This window comes from Pleurodeles waltl, chromosome 7 (assembly GCF_031143425.1).
Source record: "Pleurodeles waltl isolate 20211129_DDA chromosome 7, aPleWal1.hap1.20221129, whole genome shotgun sequence".
In the NCBI taxonomy this organism is placed as follows: Eukaryota; Metazoa; Chordata; class Amphibia; order Caudata; family Salamandridae; genus Pleurodeles; species Pleurodeles waltl.
The window spans coordinates 714,518,385-714,543,526 of record NC_090446.1 but is presented as its reverse complement, the minus strand read 5'-3'; the positions used below and the strand labels follow the sequence as shown (position 1 = coordinate 714,543,526).

The 25,142-nt window shown below is 43.6% G+C and overlaps 1 protein-coding gene across 4 annotated transcripts in view; it reads right to left on the bottom strand.

Annotated features, from left to right (window-relative positions):
- Positions 1-25,142, bottom strand: part of ACSL6 (acyl-CoA synthetase long chain family member 6) — a 389,555-nt gene that overhangs the window by 136,618 nt on the left and 227,795 nt on the right. For all 4 annotated transcript variants that reach the window (XM_069199190.1, XM_069199189.1, XM_069199191.1 and 1 more), the window contains exons 8-9: positions 19,329-19,361; positions 12,694-12,745 (exon numbers count right to left, since the gene is read on the bottom strand). In XM_069199190.1, coding sequence (XP_069055291.1) covers positions 12,694-12,745; positions 19,329-19,361 — 85 coding nt within the window. The remainder of the gene's footprint in view (positions 1-12,693; positions 12,746-19,328; positions 19,362-25,142) is intronic.

Below are 25,142 nucleotides of genomic sequence, written 5' to 3'. Positions count from 1 at the left end.
CGTTAGTCTCCTTAGCGTGCTCGTAGCCAAGGAGACTCGCTGAAGAAGAAGCGTCGCGTTGCCCAGGCGACGCGCGTAGTGCGTGCGTGTTCGTTGAAAAGAGGACGCTCGCGCTGCCCTGCACGCGCCGCTCTGCACGCGTGCACACCAATGGCCGGGCAGGGCACAAAAGCACACGGAGGAAGGATTTTCCCAATTTAAAAAAAAAAAAAAAAAAAAAATATAACAAAGATAATTACATTAACGTTCCGTCCCAGGTCGACAGCCCCCAAGGCAGCAGCAAGGTACAGAAAAAGCGGTGGAGAAGCATCCAAAAGATGTAAACGCTGACAAAGACGCTGCCGGTTTGGATCCTCGTCGCCAAATTGAAGTAACTGCTACTCGCAAGCCAGGTAGGTACAATCCTTTATTTAGAAGTAAGGACGGAAGAACAGGTCCGTTCAGGGAAAGGCTCTGGCTCAACTGACTTCAGGAGACTGCACGACATAGAACGTGGAATCTCCCCAAGTCAGCATCACGAGCATTCTAGGAATGAAACTAGAACACTACACAGAGTGAGACACACCGGGTGGAGGACTTTGCTGCCCCATCTAAGCCCCCCAGACATGTTCACCCATGATGTAAGCCTCTGGAGCACTGAGCTTAACGGACCAACCCAAGAGAGTGGCAGAGCCCTCTAGGACTGCACACAGTGGCTGACACCGAACAGAGGGGCTGCAATCGGACACCCCGGGCAGTTCGAATTCAGCATTACTGGCCCGTGCCTTGGAAGGAGTGATATGGCGCCACCAGGGGGGGGCTTGATGCTGGCGGCCACACAATCATGGCAGAAGTGCATGGGCTCGCCAACGCCAGGACAGTCCGGGTGTAGAAGGGTCCATTGACAAAGCACACAAATAGCACCCTGACAAGGAATAGACCTAGGTGGGAAAACATAAGGATTTACAATTTGAAAGAAGGAACAGAGGTGATTACATGACCTAGGGTCTGAATTATATCTTAGTGGCAACGGTCGCGCCATTGTTTTTTCAACAGAAAACCGTCCACCTAATAAGCGGTCTTCCCGCCTGATTTAGATGTCGGCAAGAGCATAGAAGAAAGACTGCCCGAGTCCTGCCGACTCTAGCAAGAATCACCAACTGCCTTGACGGCAGCTATGGGAATAGGGGCTGACAGCAGTACATCAACCACCTTTACCGCCAAGCAGATTTGGATGAGCCTTACTGTCAATCCAACTGTGGCTGTCGACCTCCACACCTGAGCTGGTGGATTGGAAGGGAAAAGGAGTAAAAACCTACCTTTTTTCCCCATACCACTTCCATTTTCGATTGGACACAACAGGCCAAGGCATTCCATCGCTGTTGCCACTGGACTATGGAGAAAACATGACCCCCGTCGCCGGACTTAAAGGTAGGGAACCCACATCGATTGTGTGCGTTGTGTGGCCACCCCATATCAGCTATGGACCACTGCAGTCATATACATGTCACAGTAATTTTTTGGAATTGCATATGTCGGGAGCACATTTGTGTGGGACATGAATGAGGACACACTGGTACATGAAACATATCGCACACATATACAACTGTCATTATGGTATCAGTATTCATTCCAGAGAGAATGCTGGCTCCACGGTGATGTTACATTAACATCCATTGTCCATGTTTGCACATCGCGAGGGGACCTGTAACTGTGACACTGTGCTTCCAGTTGTGTACGTGAGTCACTGTGTCTTTATGTGTGTGTGTGATTTGATTGGCTGGTCGAGGCAGAGGGAGCTGGAGTGGGTGATATGGTTGTGTCTGCATGTGTACCACTTGTACTCGGTCCCAGAGAGGATAGAGAAAGTGATCATGATGTGGTTCAAAGCCATATCAGCTCGTGACCCCTTGGTAAAACTATGACACAGAAAAAAATGAGACAAGCAGTACAACATAAATCCATGTTGGAGAAATGAATGTAACCCACTTCTGATCTGCATTAGTCGAATGAGGAAAGCAAATATATGTCCACTCCCTGCTTCTTTGACTGGCTTGGGGAGACTCCGCAAACCTTTGAGTCAAGCTCGACGGCAGATCATTTGTACACGAGGTACCAGTTATAGTGGGAGATGAGGAGGGGCTCTAGGAGGAAGATGGCCCTGGATCACTACCGCATGGACTGCGAGGAGGAGAGCTGGAATGACACATAACAGGAATATTGGAGACTTTCCTGTTGTCTCGCATTTTTGACTGCAAGGTGTTGAAAGGGGGATGGATGGATGGATGACACTACACTGACCTTACAAGTTCTTTCCATAAACTCCATGCATGCCGATCTTAATTGTTGCAGAAGAGGTCAAGGAGATTGGGCTTGGGATCTCTGTCGCATGGGGTCTTGTGTGAAAGCTAGTGTCTTGGCGGAAACTGACTTTGTTGTGGTTGTTTTAGTTCTGTTTTATGAACACAATTTATCACACAACACTCATCAGGACGGTAGCACGAGTCTTTTGTCCCAAGAAGCTGTAAAAATCACATATTAACTTCAAACTTCATACATTAAATGTGAGGTGCCTTAACTTGCTGAGTAAGCAATGCGTGGTCTGGGGGAATAAAAGGCAACAGCAGACAGACATCATATTCTTGCAAGAGACACATCTCCTGAAACAAGACCAATTTAGAGTGAGATGCATGGGTTATTAAAATCTGTACTGGGCCTTGGATGGAAGCAAGATGGCCGGTGTGGCCATTCTGGTTAAAAAAGGCTTCCTGATACAGGTTCAACATATTAAGAAGGACAAAGAGGGAATATGTCGTATGCTACATATGTTGATCTCAGCCCTCCCTTCACACTAATCAATATCCATGCTCGCAACAACTAACAGGATCACTCTCTTTTGCATATCCTTGCTACCGGAGTTTACCCCAAAGATGGCGAAGTTATCCTGGGATAGGACTTCATTGTGATTTGGGATGCTGAATGAGACAGCATATGCAATGAGAGCGGCTCATAAAAGCTGAAGTCACACTTCCCTGAGATGGGCATGGTAGATAGCTGGAGATTCCTACACCCAAGGAGCAAGGACTACTCATTCTACTCGCAGGTACATTAACATTATTCATATACACACATCAACATGCTTTTTATATCCAGAGACATGATGGGGAATGTTGTACATGCCCAGATATAAGGGGCACTATTTTGAACCATAGCCAGGTTGACTTAATCATACAGGACACCACCACAGAAAAGAGAGGAAGAATGTGGAAATTTCAACCTCATCAAACTAGACACAGGGGCCCATATTTATACTTTTTTAGCGCCGCATTTGCGCCCCTTTTTGACACAAAAACGGCGCAAACTTACAAAATACAATTGTATTTTGCAAGTTTGTGCCGCTTTTGCGTCAAAAAATGACACAAATGCGGCGCGAAAAAGTATAAATATGGGCCAGGGTGCTTAGGGAGGAACTAGTCCAATCCACACACAATTATTTATTATCCATATAAAACAACCCCAAAGACTCCACTTATAACAATCGTTGGGATGGGTCAAAAACAACCTTTCGAAGATGTCTATGATGAAAAGGGAGGCAAGATGTATAGAGCAGCACATTTTTACAGGCGCTGGAAAAAACAGAAACTGCACACAAGTACCAGCCATCAAAATGAACAGAAAAGGAAAGGAATAATGCTATGGGGCAGCTAAAGTTTCTTAGAACCCACAATGCAGCGACAATGCTACTCAGGCTGAAACAACAGTTTTATGAAGTGCAACAAGACTGGTAGGATATTTGCCAGCAAATTAGGGTCACAGAAAACGAGTGACCACACCCCTGTTCTACACACATCGAAGGGCAGGGTGGTCAAGGATGAAAGGGGGAAGCAAGATCTTTTCCTTAAGCTCTATATAGAGCTCTACTCCTCGGGCCAGGAGGTTCCTGCAGCTATACTATAGTATATGGATAAGCTTTCACTACCCATAGTGCCTCTAGAATGGAGAACCCAACTGGATGAAACCATCTCGGCACAGAAGGCCCTACACACAATTAATTTCCTTAAACCACACAAAGCACCAGGCCTGGATGGCCTTAAAGGTGCTTTTTATAAAGGATTCTCAGCACTACTACTGCAACCCCTAACAGATCCATTCAATTAATTCAAAGAAACTGGGATTGTTACCCCCACCATTAGGCTGGCTGACATGATTGTGATACCTGAGACAAAAAAACAGTGACAAATGCAAAATTGTACTGGTCCGTAGCGCTCTTAAATATAGATGTCAAGATTTTTACTAAAGTACTGGCTGAACACCTCAGTAAACTCCTCCCAACTCTTGTTAAACCGGCTCAGGTAGACTTTGTTAGTGAATGGCAAGGCGCAGACAATGAAAGAAAAGTGGCCCATATGGGGAAATGCACGAAGAAACAGATCCTGGCTCTCCTGGTGTCATTTGACACAGAGAAAGCCTTTGACGGGGTGAGTTCGGAGTTCCTGAGAGCCATTCTGCACAAAATAGGTTTAGGCCCACATTTCAAATCCTGAATACTGGCCAACTATGTTCCGTCTGAAGCCAGAACACAGGTTCATTGGATGCCTACAGCAAGTTTACACAATAGAGGGTTACCTGCCAGAGATGGCCTCTGTCACCTGTGCGTTTTCTCCTAACAATTGAATGTCTTACCACAGAAATACAATCCCTACCTGAGATAAAGCGAGTGACCTATGGTGGACAAGAGCATTAAGATCAGCCTATTTGCTGACGATTTTCTTCTGACCCTGATACTACCATGTGTGCTTTACCTGTATCAAGCAATAAATAAAACTGTACCATACACGCAACTGCAATCACTACAGCAAAATATAATCAAATATGTTTGGGAAGCAGAAAAGGTGAAAGTCAGCAAAAACATGATTGATGGCCCCTTAGCGTGAGAAGGCTTAGACTCCAGAATGTGATCAAATGCTACTAAGCTGCCCATTTCCGAATACTGGTAGAGTGGTCAGTGAGAGATTCAGAAAAGGGGTGGCTCGTCATGCATAGAGCGGTACCAGGAAGACACTTAGAACCTGGAGGCACAAATCGTTATAGGTATCTGAAGTGACGATTTTGGATCGCACAGCTACTACACAGAGCCTAGCCACACCTATGGCCTCATACACACAAATTCACTCAAAGCCTGACTTTATACTGGGACTGGATACAGTGAGGTCTGAGACATGGAAAAAGGGAGTGTTGTATTATGATCTGATACATGTTCAAAAAATGAACAATCAAGTCCTTCTACGACTGCAGAAAATAATTCAAGCTGAATGAGTTGGATAGAATGCAATGCACACAAATAAGTCACTTGGTCATGCACTCGGAGCTTAAAAAAGCCACAACTAGACCCCTAACTGTAATCAAAAAATTGCTGGACATGTATGACACCATGAAAGTTTTGATTTCAACACTATATCGAACCCTGCCAGTGAGATCGTATGGGACCAAGCGGGCCTATCAAAAAGCCTGGAAATAGATTTAGGGAGGACTTACAGTGCTAAGGATTGCTCTTCTCACTGGCACAACATTCATAAGAATTTCAAAAGTCTTCAGCATAGAAAGGCAGAATACAAATTGTTTATGAGGTGGTATCTGACATGCAGCAGACTTAAGACTGTACACCCTTTTGTAAGGAAATGCCTCTTTTTGCATGTTCACTCCCACATTTTTGGACTGATGCTGCTGGTTTTTCAACTCTGAGAGTGCACTGAAGCCTGCTAACCAGACCTCAGGGCCAGTTCTGACCCCATGCAACGGATATGTAGAATTGGATATCCCCAGTTGGCAAGGCCTGAATTACTTTTAAGTAACTAGTATATGGTGCCCAGGGTACCTAGGGCATGTAAAACAGAGTGTCCACTAAGGGCTGCAGCACTGTTTTTCTGCCACCCTTTGTGTGACAAAGTATAAAATGGCTCCCAGCCTGCCACTGCAGCCTGGAAGGATGATGTTTTCACTGTCAGTTCGACTTTGCTATTCAACCCAATGGCAAAGTCACACTGCCCCTTTAACATTATACATACGTCTCTCCTAAGGAAGGCCTATGAAGTCCTATAGCAGGGAGCTGTATTTTGTTAAGTGAAACATATGTATTTCGATATGTCTCGAAAGCAACAGTATCAAATTGTCATTTTGCTGTGGGTAAAGTTGGTTGCCCCACTGGCTAACACAGGGTTACCATTGGCTAACTTTTGAATGAGACTACCAAACTGGGTCATGTGAGGTATCAAATTAATTGTGGCATTAAATGCAATCTGACGCTCATGTCAAAATTAATGTCACTATTATTGGCTGGCCACTTTTAGAAAAGTGGCTTCTCTGTGCTCCACTTGCCCAGCGGCCTCACAAAGGCACACACACACAGACAGCTTTCTGACCACCTGGGGAGACATGTGAATGACTCCCAGGCCCAGGGACAAATGCAGTACCGCAGCAGCGAGGTGTCACCTCCTCTGCCAAGATGGCCACTAGCGGATTAGCCCGAAGGCCAGCATGAATGGGGAAGCAGCCTTTGGTGGGCCGCCTGGCCCAACATCCCTGAGCAGGATTTCTTTTGTCCCTGTAGACAGTGTGGAGACAGGGCCAGAGAGGGAAAAATCACCCCAAACTGGTTTTATCAAGGGTGTGTAGTCCCCAGGTAGCCATGCCTCTAGGTTGGGCGACCTTGCTCCTCACGACTGAGGAATGGTCATGCCATCTTGAAGAGGGCAAGAAGGTGGCATTCTGGGCTAGCCAGATGCCACACATCGCAGGGAATTTGTCACTAGATAGGACTGGACCCAATAGCCCATTGGCTAGTGACCATGTGGTCCCATCAGGGCACTTTCCTGGGGAAAGTATGACACCCCTGGCATGTTTACCCTCAGTACTCGCTGGACTTTGAAAAAAGACGAGAAAAAGACCACTCTACACCTGCTGGAAGTGCACAAAGAGAGGCGGCAAGGCCAGAGCCACTGCACTTGCTACAATTTGGGCTTATGAAGTTTGGACTGGTCCAGCGTGCCTGGCTTGGGGGAAAGTTGATTCCTGCCCCTGTCCGAAGCAGGACTTGAAGGGTCAGTTGGCTGGCCACCAGAACGGCACTGGGGACATAAAAGCTGAAGGAACCTAAGTCGCACTTCTGGTAGCAACCGCAGACGTCTTGCAGCTACCAGGCACCGGGCCCTCCTAAGGACAATTCGGAGAAAGCAGAAAGGTGCACCCATGTCTGCTGGACTTGTGAGTGTTGGTTGTCGTGGGATTCACTACCCAAGAGGGACACCAGCCCCCACCAAAGATTTGCACTGTGACTGCTGAGTTGCAAATGAAGAAGGTCTGCATCGGCAATGAGGACTTTGTGGGACCCTGAAGTCCATGGATAGAGTCGCCCCACTTACCTGTGGACTGAGGACTCGAACGGACTTCACCCCCCATGGACCGTCCAGCATCAGGAACATCTTTGAGCGTGCATTACTCAACATCAGGACCACTCCATTATCGTCTATGACAGTAATCTTCTAAATATTGGATCTTGCTCTAAAATGCTCTGGTGGTCAGGTAACTGTCCTATGTATCCTGTCTGGCCCTCTGGACCTCTGACCTGCCAGACATGGTCACCCAACTGGGGCAAGATTTGCCAACTAACTTTTCAAAACTTTTCAGAGGTTCCAAACGTTTTTGTTAACCAATGCTTGTGGTTGATGCTTTAGTTATTTATTCCTGTAAAAATCTATATTTCTGGAACCCTCTAGTAAATTTTGATGATCAAGGTCTCTAAAGATTTAAAAATATATCAAATCTATTTTTCTAACTTAGAGTCCTGTTTCTTTGGTGTTGCAAGACTTTCTTATTCTGTTGTTTGGTGTTGTTATATGCTTCACACATTGCTCCTCTGCTAAGCCTCACTGCTCGAAGCCACAGCTATCCATGGTTGAGCTTAAGGTTGAGTAAATGTACCTGACTGAACCAAAGACATCATTTGTGAGTGTACTGCATGGGGGGGCTACCCAGCCATATCATATGGTACACCCCATATTCACACACCCCTCCACCTCGGACTGGTGCTAGCGGTGTTAGTCAGAGTGAGGCACATCTCCTCATATCTGGTGGGAGTGCATCACTCTCCAGCTGTTTCTGGAAAGGAATACTAAGCCATATAGACCAAATGCATGAGTTTCGTTGAGGAAATTTTTAAAAACCCATTTATTCAGCGATTAAGGCACCTATCTACCGAATTTGCTGTGTTTAGCGCTATAACCTCTTGAGTAGCTGTGCGCTATAGAAGTGCATGAATTAATTTCTTCATTCATTCATCCAGGGTGATCTTATACCAAGAGACCTGACTGTTGTACTGTTGAACATGAAAACTTGTCATGTATGGGGGCAAGGCCACAGGAGTAGAGCACAGCTAGAGTCGCCTACTTGAATCTGCAAATAGACATATTACATTATATTGGGAAAAAAATCAGTAGCTCTGCCAACAGAACTGTTGATTCCCAAAAGAGTGTGTTTCAAGTAAGAACAGCACAACCCATTTTATTCTAAAGTACATTCAAATTAGGTCGGTAGAATTAGTAAACGTTTCAATATTTTTAGACAGATAGAAGGATCATCATTAGGACTCTAAGAATACATAAGCCTGAGAAAAATAAAGGACTGAAAGAGAGCAGAGAAAATATAGTGTGAGAGTAGAGAAGGCGATGGTATAGGATTCCTAGGCATACGAGTGGCTACTCAATGGGCACTAATCAAACATTGCTGATAGCACCAATTGGCTGAATTCAGCTACACCTATATTCAAAATATCAATCAGTCAATCAATCAGTATTTGTAAAGCACGGCTACTCACATGTGAGGGTCCCAAGGTGCTGGAGGGGAGGGGCCTCATCCGAAGAGCCACGTCTTGAGGTTCTTCCTGAAGATGGTGAGCGACGGGCTTTGTCTGAGGTGCAGGGGGAGGTTGTTCCAGCTCTTTGCTGCAGTGTAGGTAAAATATCGTCCTCCGGCGGTGGTTTTGCAGATGCAAGGGACGGTGACCAGAGCCATCTTGGTGGAGCAGAGGGATCTGGCGGGGGTGTGGAAGGAGACGCAGTGGTTCAGGTAGGCTGGTCCTGCATTGTGTATGGCCATGTACGTGTGGGTGAGAAGCTTGAAGGTGATTCGCTTCTCGACTGGTAGCCAGTGGAGGGTCCTCAGGTGCTGGGAGATATGTTCTCGGCAAGGGAGGTCCAGAATGAGTCTGGCAGCGGCGTTCTGGATAAGTTGAAGTTTTTTGATGTTCCTAGTTGAGGGCCGGCGTTGCCGTAGTCGAGCTCGCTCTTGACTAAGGCGTGGGTGACTGTCCTGCAACAGTCTGTTGGGATCCATTTGATGATCTTCCGGAGTTTGCAGAGTGTGTGCCAGCAGGAGGAGGCAACAGAGTTTATCTGGCGGGTCATGGAGGAGTCGGGGTGATACCTAGGTTGCGGTTGTGCTCGGTCAGTGCATGGGGTGCTGAGAGATGTGGGCCACCAGGAGTCGTCCCAAGCTTAGGTGGCATTTCCGAAGATGAGCCCTGTCTTGTCAGAGTTGAGCTTGACGCAGCTTTCGCTCATCCAGGTGGCGACGGTGAGGGAAATGATGAGTTGTGTGTCGTTGGCATATGATACGACTTTCTTAACGTGGCTTCTGACGATGGCAGCAAGAGGGGCCATGTATACGTTGAACAGCGTGGGACTCAGTGAGGATCCTTGGGGGACTCCGCAGTTGACTCCTGTGGGTCTGGAGGTGTAGGGCAGGAGTCTGACCCTATGCGTCCTCCCAGAGTGGAAGGAGTGGATTCATTCCAGGGTTCTTCCCCGGATTCCTATGTCGTGGAGACTAGTGCGCAGAGTGCTGTGGGAGACCGAGTCGAAAGCTGCTGAGCGGTCGGGTACTATGAGTGCTGCGGTGTGGCCGTGGTCTAGGAGTAATCGGATGTCTTCGGAGGCTGCCAGGAGTGCTGTATCTGTGCTGTGATTGCTGCGGAAGCCGAGTGGGAGCTGTCCAGGGAGTTGTTGGCCTCGATGAAATTCCGCAGTTGTGTGTTGATTGCTTTCTCTAGTACTTTGGCGGGGTAGGGTAGCAGCAAGATGGGCCGGAATTCTTTTAGTTCTAATGGTTCGGCCGAAGGTTTCTCCAGGAGAGGGCGTATTTCGGCATGTTTCTAGTCCTCAGGGAAGGTGCCAGTGCTGATGGAGCAGTTGATTGTGTTACACAGCTCGGGGCGATGGATGCACTGGCTCTGGTGTAAATGTGGTGCGGGCAGGGATACGAGGGGTCTCCAGAGTGGGTGCTGTTCATGATGTTGAATGTTTTCTCTGTGGTGAGCGTGGACCAGTTGTGGGCAGTCTGGGCGGGTTCTGGGGTGGTGGGTCAGTCGCAGGTTCCGGTGCTAGGTGATAGGAAGCTGTCGTAGAGGTCCTGGATCTTGTGGTGGAAAAAGGAGGCGAGTTTGTCGTAGAGGTCCTGTGAGGTGGGATCCTGGTGGATTCGGAGGAGGGATCTGTGAACTCATTGATGACTGAGAAGAGTTCCTTCAAGTTGTGTGCGTAGGAGTTAATGCGCTCCTGGACTGCGTCCTTCCTTGCGTTCTTGATTTTTCATCGGTGTGCGGTGGTTGCGGCTCTGAATGAGGCGAGGTCTTCGCTGGATTGGCTATTCCTCCATTTTTTCACTAAACCTCTGTGGGTACGCTTTGATTCTTGGAGTTCGGTGGTGAACCAGCTGGCCTACTTAGGTAAGTGTTTGGCCGATATCAGTGGAGGGGGCTAAAGTTGGGGAGGGAGGAATTTGGCGAGCGATGAAGTCAGTTGTTCGTTGGTGATTTTGCTCCATTTCCTGTGGGGGGTCCTGGAGGTGCAGGTGTGCCTGCTGGGTGCGGTGATTGTGAAGTGTATGCAGCGGTGGTCGGTCCAGTCTGAGGTGGAGATGGTCTCAATAGTGATCCACTTTGGACATGTTTGATATGGCAGAAGTCTTCAGCCACACTTAACATGCAGTCAGAGGGCTGGTGGAATGTTTGGGGAGTGTGTTATGATAATCCTGGTATCCTCACACATCTGCACAAAAATCCAATTTGAGGCAGTCAATATACCCCCCAATAAATCCAGAGACAGACATCTGGTAGAACAGAGCAGGATTTTCCACCAACCAGACAGTGGATACACAAAATTATTTTAGCATCCTTTTTCTCCGACTTTCAAGTACACTCCTAGTGTTACATGTGAACCCTAGTAAGTCTGTCAAGCAGGACTTGACACAGTCATGTCAAAACGAGGCCCACTTTGATTTGTCTGAGACAGGGGAGGCCTCTTTGAAGTTAATACAGTTTGTGGATCCAACTCCACTTTTCATCCCATCAAAGTGCCAATAACACATACCCACACCCAGGCCTTTGTCATCTGCTCTGGGAGCAGTTTTCACACTTCTTCAAATTACTGGCTGGCGAAAGTGAGAGAGCAAATGAACTTCAGGCAGGGAAAAGGTAACTTTCTAAAAGTTACTTTTCCTAATATTTATTAAGAATCTGACTTCATTGAATTGATTATTAATTAACTATTCATAATAGTTGCTCAATTAATTTTCCAGCTAGTGCCATTCCTGAGATCCAGTATTAGGATTTTAATCTGCACATTCAGGGAGGAGCTGAAACTGCTTACCTTTAAAATGAACCTGATGATCTGCATCTCACACAGCCTTTTTTTAATTTGCCTACCCCCACCTCTACTTACACTCTCTTCCATCCCTGCTTCTTCCTCTGATCCTTTCATACCTTCTTTGGACCATCTTTTCAGCTTGCTTCCACCTTTTATGTAATTCAGCTGGATTCAGTCCATACTCATAATGTATAAAAGTGCTCACATATTTATCATTTGCTGTATGCATGTGATTGTCTTTTAACTTCTTTATCTCTGAAATTTAATATCGCACTTTTAACCTTTGCATTTTTCATTGTAAAGTGTCTTAAAGAATATGGGCCATGTTTGTGCTATATACATCTGAATTAATAAATAAACATAGTCTAATCCATTCTAACCATGCAGAATTCCTGATAAGCAATACTGCGACCAAGGTGCACTCACAGAAAGGTTGTGTGTTACCAATTTAAGTAAAATAACAGAAAACACAAAACCTAAAGTTAAAGATAGGTATAGAGAATTAAATACTTTCAGTCACCATATACTTACAGTTGTCTATATGACACAATCATGCCCCCCAACACCCCTGTCTGCATCGGAAATGGTTCAGCCTTTTTAAATTTCTGCAACGTTTGATAAGACCCAAGCAAAATCAGATAGGATGCACAGGGGGGTTGCTTGGTCAGTATGACTGAGGGGTGTGAGCTTCAGATTTCCCAACAATCACGCTGAGACATGAGGGGGGCTTAATGGGTTGTGGAAAGAGAAAGGAGTGCGGATGGATAGAAGCACTTAAAACACAATATTTTTCAAATTAATAAACATTTTAAAGCCTTCAAAGCCTAGATGATAAAGAGTGTGTGTGTTTCTTTCATTGTGGCGACGTCAAAATCCAAGGTGAAATCCGAAAGATGCTCCACATTACCTGACAGAAAGCACTTGTACCCAACTATTTATTACAAACTAGATTAACACCCCACACAATCCCCATTGAGCTACTATGCCCCTGAGGATCCAACAAAGCACAATCTCCTACCTGTGGTGCCACTTGTGAAACACACAATCGAAAGATCTTCTGGTTGGGGAGGCTAGAAATAAAGAACAAAAACAGTCAATGTGACATTGTTCCTAGGGGCGTCTGTAACTGATGCTCATCTGTTGGCAATCACAACTCAAGCCTTCCCTTTGAAACAGCATTGCAAATACTCATTGTAATTGTTGACTGACAATATTTGCTTGCACAATATGTTGAAACATTCTTTTCCCTTGATTTGCTGAGCATATAACTCTTTGTGAGATGTTTTGTTCATGCCAGCCAATGGTTGGAAAACCCTTGAATCATGGAAATTGTGCTGATTTCACACATTACTAAATTTCAGCAACAAGAAAACATCCAGAGCCTGCTGCTCACAGTTGAATGTTCTGTACTGTAGGATTTAGGACCACTAGGAGAGGGATTGGGGAGTCCTGCTGCTCGCAGCCAAAACTCATCTGCTACAGAATCTGGGGCACGAAGAGTGACTTGATGGATCTGTGCTGCAAGGTCTGGAGTTATATGGAAGAGGCAAGGAACGTGGCCGAAGAACACATCCTGTGCCTGGATCCAGGGAAGCCCGACCATGTCTTGTGGAGAAGTCTCTCTGGCCATGGAAACTGGAAGCAGCTCATAGTCAAAATTCAGGTTCCATGCCAGACCCCACTGTGCGGCTGACAGTGAACAAATATTTGTAGTTTTGAAAAAGTATGAGATCTTTGATACATTTACAGTCATGCACCTTTTTTCAATGTAATTACATTACAGGTCATCCAGTGACCTATAAAGAAGGAGCTCATGGGGTTATTCAGTGCAGGCATTTTTCATGCAGGTTACTAAAGAGGGCATTGAAGAGCTAGTAGGGATTTTTAGAGGTCATATTTGAATTATGATCATTTGCTTTTGCTGCATATATATAATCCATACAACAACACTTCTATTACAACAGTACTTAAGAAGTAGACACCCAAGACAATGTGAAAGAATACATTCTTTGAGAACAGTAAAATAGGAGTTCTCATATTTCTCAGATGTGGGTGCAAATATGCAGAAGCCTAGACCCTTCTTTAAAAAAACAAAATACAGCCATATTCTTGAAAGTATCAGAATTCGGTGCATATGCATAGGAAGACCCTACTTTGTTTAGAAAAACAGACGGTGCGTTCCTGATCAGTATAAAAACAGACATATATGCCTACTACCTTACTTAGTAGACGAATAGGCACATTATGCGATAAATCTGTTGTTTTACTCTAATCGCATAAACAAAATGAGGCTTTCTAATATCATGTACACCTGTCTTCAGCTTTAGTGCACCTAACGTGAATGTAAGCAGCACTGCACTGTCACCGAAGCAAAACTACATGTTGGTTTATTGTTAAGATGCGTAAGATAGAAATTAACTTTTCCATATTTGCTGAAGAATGAAAAATGGATCACAGCTACCAACAGCGTGTGTGCCGATTTGTTTTCTCCAACACGCATAACAAATACCTTTTGCAATGTGATGTTTTCTCGAACAACACATACAATGCAGGAGGAGGCTGGCGTCACCATTCTAGCATTTTCCAGGTGGGCTGCTGGTAAGGGGACTTTGTTCAGCGCAGGATGTGCTCCATTGGCTTCCCCATGACCCTAAGGCCCCATCCTAGCCATGGGCTCGTGTACTGTGAGGCTGATGCGAATATTTTTCCCTGGGTTGATTTTGGATTCCAGTCTGGATTTGAAGTAATGCATTATTTCAGCTGGTTAAGAGTTGCAGGGGGAGTGCCTGGGTTACCAAAGGGTAAGTGAAAGGTAGCAGCTGCTCCCTTTGTCAACTGCTAATCAGCGCTTATGGATGACAGGTAAATGGGGTTTCCTTTCTTTTTGCAAATAACCTGTTTTGCAGGTATAGCAAAACATTTTTATGGAGCCTTGGTCAGCAAACTCAAAGCCTCTAACACGATCTACCGGTATTAGACATGCTAGATGCCTCGTCATTAATAAAGAGAACGAGATTGCTTTAAAATCTATAAATACATGAGAAAGAACGGGCTTGAGGAATGATGAATTCCCTGATGACGCTGCGGCATCCTCACTTATTTGCGCCTAATATGGTAATCTGTAACCCACTGAACCACTGCTTATATTATTTACATGTGATTTACACCTGACTTAGGCCCTGATTTAGATCTTGGCGGAGGGGAATACTCTGTCACAAACTTTACGGATATCCCGTCTGGTGTATTAGGATCTCATTATTATATTATATATATATATATTGTATGGAGACTGTACTTGGATGACAACAATGGCATTCAATTTATTGAAGTTGATTCACCCTGTCAACAAATATTCTGAGCGTGGGAATAGTTTGCATTGTACACAGGAACCAGGAAATTAAATAGGGAGAGTGTAATCTGCATAATGTACCATGGACACATATTGACGTGGTAGACATACAAATAACTTTATACTCCATTTTGAGACCTCCCTATAATAGGCCGGATACACAGTATCTTCAACTACAGGTGGAAAAACACTCGAACTCCAGACCTGCTAATGGCAAAATGGGCTACAGAATATCACCAGCTCTCAGTGCCATGGTAAAAAATACAGGCAACGGCACCTTGAAAAGGTACTGCATGAGCAGGAATGCCTGGAGGCATCTTCAGATATAGGGAGACTGTCCGTGAAACTAGTCTTAGCCATCAAACCTCACAGTAAAAAATGGTCCAACTGTTTTTTGTCCTGTAAAAATTATTTTATTCCAGGTATGAAACTCCATTTTGGATTAGAAGCTGAAAGTTTTCATTTTTCCTTTAAAAATAATTTAAGAATATATATATAAAACTACTTTCCCTCTTGCCTCTCTTTATGTGAATGTCCCTGCCTTCACACTTAAAAACAAAGCACTTAAAATGCCAGGCAGGAGTCACAGTCGAATGACTTGCAGAATGGGCCCTGCGGCCTCGGTGCTGAAGTCCTTACACCAGACTCAGAGCACAGTGCATATGGATGCTGGTCCTATGCAGCATGTTCTTGGAACACAAAGTCTCTCTAAGAGTCATGACTAAAATCTATTCCTTCAAGACTATGCCCTGTGTGAAACGGTAACCGTCAATGACTGGGCCATGATAATGCACAGTGGGCTCCAGGGTAACAGGGTCTGAATGCAGAATGTGCCTGGAAACCATTCCCCGTTCCAGGAGTTTACTAGGGACAACTGAAACGTGTGTGCATCACAGTATAGAGGCACGGGGGATCTACAGGGCCTTTGGCAAGGGGGTGGGTGCACAGCTTTGATGGATTCCACACCCGGTACCCTGAGTTCGAAGCACATGGCCAAAGGCTATGTGCAGCAGCTTCAGATCACAGGCACAGTGGATGTGCACAGGAGAACCTACGCGCAGATCACCTTGGCCAGGAGTCAAGGTAATTCATTTAAACCTCTCAAAAATCACGTATTAAGGCTTTTTAAAGGGAAGCTGTAGTCCTATACTCAGAAGAGGAGTAATATTTGTATTTACAAAACCATTGAAATTCTTCTAAAGAAATCAGTTCAGGATCAATGTTACAGCTATGTTAAAACTCACAATACAAACTTCAACTGCTATATATGATGAGCAACACAACCATCTCCACCACTAATCATGACCTCAAACATAATGTCAAAGATTATACGATAAATCACCAGTAACATCAATAACGGGGACTCAGCCAGACCTCACAGTCTAACAAAGCCAAGACCTTTGCCGACAATATACTGGACATGGCCAAAAGATGTCTGTAAGCAGTTGTGGAAGAAGAGTTGTTGAGCATGGACCTAGCTGAAGTCTAAAGCTTGATGAATATTCACTTGTAAGCGTTAGGGAGTATGCGAGATATGATAAGAGGACTCAGTGAACATTACCTTGAAATGTTCCTCCTTTTGCCAAATAGCAGAAGGTAAAAGTTAAACAAGAGAGTTTCCAATGCTTGGAAGTGTGGGACATCAGGGTCAGCCAGGCGGAAGCAGGAGGCAAAGTTGAGTCCCTATACACTGTATTCTACAGGGAAACGTGGACGAGATGGGCCTGCTACTCTTTTTACACCATTGCCACCTATAACCGTTCGCAAGTCACCTGACCTTGAAGCTAGGCTCCCACCTTTAGGCTTATTGTCACTGCAACTGCCTATATTTTATGAATCTTGGTGTCAGTGGACAATCTGTATAAAGCCACAGGAAGCCAGTGATACGTTATAGAGATTGTAGTCCTGAGATTCAAAGTCTGGATAAGTTTGGATAATCAAACACACTTTCAACAGCTGGATGGGACAATTAAAATGAAAACAAGTTTAGGGAAAGCATTGACATTACAGCGAAAACAGCTATTTCTGCACAATGGGACAGGCATTGTGTCTTGAATGCCTAATTTAATTTTTTTAGAATGACAAGAAGGTACACATGAGAAATTATTATAAAGATATCTCCTATTTGTGATATTATGTTTCTGTGCATCCCCCAATCCATCAGTTAACTATCTTCTGAAATAGGCCCAGCACAAGGATGCCTTTGTCCTGCATAAAAATGCACTGAGACTTGGATCACCAAATAACAGGTGTCTAGTTATGTGTTTTATGCATGGTGTTTGCAGGTGAAAGACCAGATGGTGCCTGCTTGAAGGAACGCTGCAGATTAACATACAAGAGAAAATGTGTGAGCCAGCAGGAAATGGGATTTAAGAGGCTACATTAAGGGATAATCAGTGTTTTGTCTGTGACTGCGTAATTCTCTTGTAGTCGTGTATGGTACATATCTTCTCTGCCCCCATGTCCTCTGTAACAGATCAGTGTTTTATTAAAAAGGAAACACTACATTTTGGGTCAGGTGTGCCATCTGCTTCTACTGATCAGAAAGGTAATCTACCAGAACATTGCATCACTGAATACCAACATTCATCCACTCCCAATCTAAATAGTGAAGATGCTCAGAAAGGAAGCTTCAAAAGGCCAAGCCTTCTAATGAAACATTTCACTTATGGATTGATACCTCTCTTCATTCCCAGACTCTGTTGAAGCCACCATTAAGTTGCTGGAGACCTCTGGGATCAGGAAGGGCTTCCATTTGTTCATCAACTTCTTTTTGAACAACTGCCTTCATTGACAAACTGAGCACCACCAACTGAATAACTGACTTAAGGAATTGGAATATTATTTGACCGGGTGCAAAACCACCCCTAGTAATAATAACAATCCTTGTCGGCGTAACCACAAAAATCACTAAATAAACCTGGGCTTAACCCTCTGGTAGCTTGGCGCAAAGCAGTCAGGCTTAACTTAGAGACAATGTGTAAAGTGTTGATGCAGCCCTCAAACAGTAATAAAGTGAAAACACAACACAAGAAAAAATACGTTTAGAAAAATAGAATACAGTTTGATAAATCATATGACACCAACACAACAAAAATCAAATAAATAGAACTGGAGATATCAATTTTAAAAGTTCAAATTTAAAAAGAGTTCTAAAAGAGTATAAAATGCTAACTGGTTATCTGGTGGCATCAGACCGGGTCAATGTCAAAAGTTAAGGCTGACTGCGATGGAGCGTGGGTCGGAAACAGGAACCAGGTCCATGCCAGGGGAAAGTTAACCTCCTGACTTAGAAACTTTTATGGAGAAAAGGTAGCTGTCAACGGGACAAGCTGGATCCAAAGCAGCGCTTAATAATGGTGATTTGCTGAAGAACAGGGACCCGGGAGGCTGCTCAAGAAAGAGGAAAGCTCAGAGCGGGCAAAATTTTAAGTATGAGTCCAGGATAGCCTTGATGTAGAAGGGTTGCTGCTCAGCGTCGGTCTTGATGAAGCCCTTTACTTTCGGACTCAGAAACCTTTCTAGCAGTCCTTCAGCAGGGGCACCCAGCCAACAGTTCGAAGTCTATGACTTCAGGTTCAACTGTGGTCCTAGTCTCTGAGCAAATATCTTCATTATTAACAACTATAGCTCCAGTGGGCACACGCCTGATTAGTACCCAAAACACTATGACATATTTGCTTTATAGTGTGCGATCTCGAAGTGTAAAAGCATTTCATCTATCTGCATTCTATTTACCACATCCTATCTGTACCGAAATATTATTGTGCGTACATAGGGTTATAGGTCAGAATATAGTAGTCAGAAATATTGCCTGACATAAGTATTATGTCATATATATCATTTACAAATGTTCAACCTATCGCTTTTAGTTTTTCTAATATTAAGTCCAATGGGGTAATATTTGTGAAAGCGATATTTAGGTTAAAATGCGTTATGTCACGCCATGCGTGATATTTGATGGTATGAAATACCAAAAATTCACTGAGTCTGAGGATCAAGTGCTATATATTCCACGTGCATGCTACTTGTTTACCTAATTGTACTACCCCACTCAAAACAGATGTGAAACTTGAATGAAATACATTTCTAAATATGTCTCAAATTATGTTGATTAAATGTGGTCATGCTAACTTCAGGTTTACTTAGTTGCGTTAGCAGATTTACTTCTAGAGGTTTTTGATGTGGAAATCACATGCCACTGTCTGCAGAGATAACTCTCTAGTATTGAAAACTGGACAAACAGAAAATTGTATCCTTTTCAGTTGACAGACATTTATGTGAGCAAAAGTCTGTGTACTCACCACTGGAACATGCCTATGCATCTCACCGCATTCCTGGAAAATGAAGCAAGAAAAATAAAATTCAACTTGCAGAGGAGTCTAAGCGCTTTTGATGAAATTAGTACAATTAAGAAATGGAAGATTGAAGAAAAGGTGTCAGTTCCACTACAAGGCCATGTCAGGTATCCAGAGCAGAAAAAAAACATTCAACTGAGAAAGAAAACATTTCCTCAGCAATATGTAGACTGATTTAACGGCTATGTTGTCTTCAGCCAAAGTTTTCTAGAACAATGCAGCACATTATAGTTCATTGAATCTGTATCCATCCTGTGATTTATAAATTGTTACTATTTAACAGAAAACTGTTTGGTACATGTAATCACCTTAGCTCTCTTCATATAATAACTGACATGCCTTTTTATGTTTAGGGTTTGCAGAAAGCCCTCAGTTGGAAATAAATGATATGGAAAAATAAACATGTGAAAAGATTCCCAGGTTTACATGATTGTCAAAAGTGACTTTTCAGGCGAGTTCAGAGAAAATATGTATTTATGTGGAAATATGTGATAGACTTGTTATCCAGCTAAATCTGGATGTCACTGTCTAGTTTTGAATACGGTTAAAATATGATAAATTAGTCTTCGGAAAAAGAATCTTGAGATCAAGGGAATGGTTGAATGGTTGGGCTGTAATAGACCTCCATAAACGTTAACAAAATCAGACCCAACTGCTTGAATTTTAACGGACTGGATACATGTTGTGGGTTTTCCTGAGACATTTCAGAAATGGAAATTATGTCTGAAATACATTTAAAAAAATGAGAAGTTAAACCTGTAAGTGCAGGAATATGGGAGAATCTGGTGTGTAAATGCTTCCAAAGACAGAGTGGTGACATTACGGATTGGCCCAAAGCATGAACATCATAAACTCACTCCCAAAAAATGTAAACAAAATATCAGGTTGGACAACCCAGTGCAGTAACCAGCTAAGCAGACTATGAGCATAGGAAATACCATAAAGGACCTGCAGAACTGCTGAAAGCCACCAGCTTACTGTAAACCATAAACAATGGATCTTTTATTTCCCACCTCTTCATCCACCACACTACTAAGTGCTGCTTCCCATAATACAATAAATGCAACTCAGTGGCCATCACACACAACTTGGAAACACGTCCCACATAGGATCAAAAACAAAGGCAACACCATCACAATCACACACACTACATGGGGCTGTGTGCTGTCCATAAAGGCACAGGGATAGTGTGGGCTTTTAAAATGCTGCAATGAATACATTACAGTACAATAAAGTACAAAACAATATGTTTACATGGATGTCTATAAAGACACAAAGTTATTTTGGTGCTTTATTTCCGGTAGGCTGTTTTGTGATGCTCACAACATACCTGTATTTGGAGCAATGTGTAGAGTAATTGATTCATGACTCTGTCATCCAAAATGTAAGGACAACAAAGTAATTTTGAGGCAACCGTAGCCCAGCGCATTCAATAAACTGTAAGTATGCTTGACGCTGCTGAGATTAGTGGAGGAGTTAAATTGGTGAGCAAACACATGAGTACTTCAGTGTCGCTTAGAGATGAATACTCAGTTTCAAGGACGTCTTTATAATAGACCAAACCCAAAATTTACATTGGGTCCCTAAACAGCCCAAATGCCTCCAAAACAAGCAACTAAACAGTCTTAAGATCCATATTTTAATATGCAATCTGCAATCTTCCCTTTCTCTGTATCCAGGTTCTCCAGATAAAATTAACCACACAGTAGTGAACTAGAATATTACTTGCACCTTCACACAAATTTTGATCATTGGCCCTAGTTTTTATTTCATTGGCTCCTAACATTGGTAATAAACTTCTCAACCTAAGCTCTATATGTAAATGACATGGAAAGAGGAAATGTATCTCATTGTCAAAGCTGCTATACAGGCAACAGTATGAGTGACCGTGACTCACCTTGAAATAACATTTTGTAAATGGAGAAAATGCAGCCTGAAAGTAGAGTACAACTAATGCATTCATGGTGGATTAGACACAGGCTTCCCAGCATGCGATAGATAATAGTTTAGAGCTAAATTATCATATTTTTAAATTCCTTCACTTCAAAGTGTTCTTTAAAGTAGGTCTTTTACATGTCTGATAGATTTTGTCCAGGGTGCATTGTTTTCAAAACTTCACAGTGGTCTCCAAATATATGGTAATGTCTACTCACAGTTCATGTAATATAACACTTATAGGACAAATTTTGCTCCATGGTTGCACCAGAGTTTCACCCTGAAACGAGGTAGTTTGATGGCTACGCTTTACTTCACATCGCCAATTCTTTCTTCAAAACTATAAAGGGGGGGGTGGGGAGATCTAGTCCACTGATGTTTTTCAAGAAATCATTCTGCGGTTTCATCTGTAAATTGGGATTCTTTCGTGCTAATAAATGTGCATAGAATACGTTTTTAGAGTGAAATTTTACATGGTAAATGATCAGGAGAGCAGATAAAGACTAACCCCTGATTTGAAAATACAGATGGATAATGTATGCGTGCTATTACTTAGCGCACAATAGCTTTTTGCCTGTATGTAATGATCGACTGTTCTGACTATTAAGCATTAACTGCAAATAGTAAACGTTTATAACTTCTTTCTTTTTTGTGGTATTGATTGCAAACATTGGATTGGAATATATGATACCCAATTATGATACTTTTGCATTTACTTGCATTTATTTCTGTTTAGGTTCATAGTTTTCATCATGTGGTGCAGCCACACCACCATTCACACTGAAGCCCCTGATGTCGTGCTGGTTTTACTCGAAAAAACGATTATGATTTGGAGTCCGCTGACTCCTCACACTTGGGTCCTGAATACTTATCTATAGCTCACTGTTACTGTCCAAAATTTCACTGTGACACCAAATGTAACTGTAAATTCTCCATTAAGCTTATGAAGTGCTTCTTTCTAGCATGCACTGAGTACAATTTCATAATCATGTTAATCTTCATCCCTTTCATACTAGGTGTACTTCGAAGTCAATCTAACTTTTGCACCAATGTCACTAAGAAGACTCAAAATGACACCAGCGGCAGCTCTTCCGCTTTGGCAGAGCAATGTAATTCCCCCCACCCCCGGTAGCAGTCGCTGCAAACCTTTAACAAGGAGGGTGTTAAGGGGGTGGGGCCGGGGGGATGATGGGGACGAGGGCAGTGCACTGTGCCCTCCTCTCAGTGCGCATGTGTGTTTGGCAGGCTGTCTTGGGCACAGGCTCCCAGTCTGCCTGGGAGCGACCTGGCTGGGCGCTCCAGCCAATCCTAACATTGCTTTCATGCAGTGTTAGGATTGGCTGCAGGGCAGGCTGGGAGTCAGTGCATCCTGTGACCAGAAAGAAGGAGCTGTGGTGCGGCAGCAGCGCGGCAGGTAAGTTTTTATAAAACATTTTTTTTTATTATTATCCCCACCCTCACCTGCCACTTTTAACCCCCACAAGCTGCGACTGAATGACACTGACACTTTTTTTAAGAACAAGGTTTTACACTGTCCTGCACTACTAAATAGATGACCCAATTATGTTTTAGGGAGATCTGTGAGTTACCTCAACTGAGTCTTATGGCAAGCGCCGCTGGATGCTCAACAAATGCATGTATAAAAACCCATTGACACTTCCTCACCCTAACTTGGAACTTCTTACACACTAGTTCAAGTCTGAATTTTAACTGACATAACTCGCACAGTGACTGCACGTTTCATGGCCTCTAACTTGTGCTTTCACACTAAGAAGCAGCCAGAAGGCATTGTACATCTGATTTGACAGCGCAGCTGCGTGCCAAGGCTTTTGTCACAGCTCTTCTAAACAATATATGTACTGTGAGCTCCAGAGAAGCTTTAATCTCCCACCACATGCTACTGACTGTTTTGTGTATCATCATTCCACCGTAGGGAGTACTTCTATTCCAATACATCAAGGTCTGTTTACATCGCAGAAGTAAAATGAATTTTTAAGATGTATTTGTTGAGCTCGAGTGTGAGCCTGACCCCAATATGACCTCGTAATTGCTTCCAGTGCTGCCAAAGCCCAAGATGGCTATCCTTAAGACATGAAAGACTTGCTTTTTTGGAGTTCCCAGGGGCTTCTCCTCAATGCTACTGGGATGAATATATCTGTTCTCTTTCAAGCTCTCTGCAGCTTTTGTTCACTTCCACAGCGGCCACGCTTTGGGGCTCACAGTGGCTTACCTGCACTACCCAAACAGTTGAGTATTTGTTTATCTTGTTTAATGTACATGACAAGGATCCTTTATTATAGTCAACCTGTCTCTATGTCATAGGAAAAGAAACAAGCATTTACAATGCATCGGGTCTCATGTTAGAGCTGATCACGTTGTAAACTCTTAACCCGACATTTCACCTATCGGGCAAAAGTGCATTTATGTACATAACCCAAAAAAGTGAAGTCAAGTATGTAAAGCGCTCGACTTCTGCCAAGCGAGATCGCACTCGTAAATTAGAGAAAAAAAAGTCCACGAGCCCGATGGAAAACAGCGAGCCTCGCATGTTTTCTGTACTTGGTCGCTGCGCTCGAGGAGGGCTAGCCACAGGAAAAGGCATGACGTATGCGTGCCTTCAACTAATGAAAGATAGCAGATTTTATCAGGGAAGCCCACGAACCAATAAAAAACACTGACGTGAAGTTGACAGGGCTCCGAGCCCTTTTCTAAATACAAAAGAGTCTCGCTGCGCGCAGGCTCGACCCTAAAAAGGATTGTAATGAAACCTCTCGTGTTCTCCAACCTTGATATCACACAGAAACAAAAGCAGGGATATAATGAAGCCCCCTTGCTATCCAAACTTCCTTTGGCGGCATAGGAGGAGTGCCTTTGTGCTAGTCCTGCCTTTCCTTCTATGTGAAATGAAGACTGGATTGCAAAAACTCCTTATTGTAGTCCTGCCATTCTTTCTGTTCTATACAAGGAAAAGCAGGACTATAATGAAGGCTCCCTTGCCATCTAACCTGAAGGTTGGATGGCAAGGAAGCCTTCACTGCAGTAGTGAATTTGTTTTTATGACATAGAAATAAAGGAGACAGGGAAATGAGGTATATTTTTTAAATGTATACCTAAACAGTTCTAATGTGCTACTGTGAAGAGTAGTTATGAATAGTAAAAGACAGCACATTCCAATCATCTGCAAACAACAGATTAGCAGTGACTGCATTTCTTTTGAACAGAAATACATGGCGTAGTGAGGGATGGGTTGGAATTCTACCCTGAGCGACTTCCAGTAGTTAGACAAATTGAAAGCATTCTGCCCATCACCTCCTGTGTGTTTATTGTAGAAAAAAAGGCTAGAGTGTGTGCCACACTGCAGGTTGCGCAATTCATCTTTGGTGTGCTTCAGCATTATTCCACTGTTTGTGTGAGCTGCAATACATTAAGTGATGTCTCTACATTAGCACCACCTACAGAAAAGTTTATTGCATAGCCTCTCCTTTGTGATAGCAGCAAAACGAATAATGCTTTTCGGATGCTACTGATTTTAGCAGTAGACTGAGTGGGCATTTGGCCCAATGTCATTCCTGAAACCTTTAGCCAATATTGGCTTTTCAGGCGTACTGCTTTGCATTCTGACACTTGTAGTTTAGGAGTTTTCACAAGAAGCACAGGAGTGTAAGTTGCAGTTTGGAAAATGCCATTGGCTAAACATTGACTGCTGGTTGAAGGTGTCATACAAAGCATGACACCACCCGAGACTTATGACTGCTAGCCCTTGGTGAGAAGAAATATATTTCTGAGATCAAAGGAAATACAGAGATTGACAGAACATAAAACTTA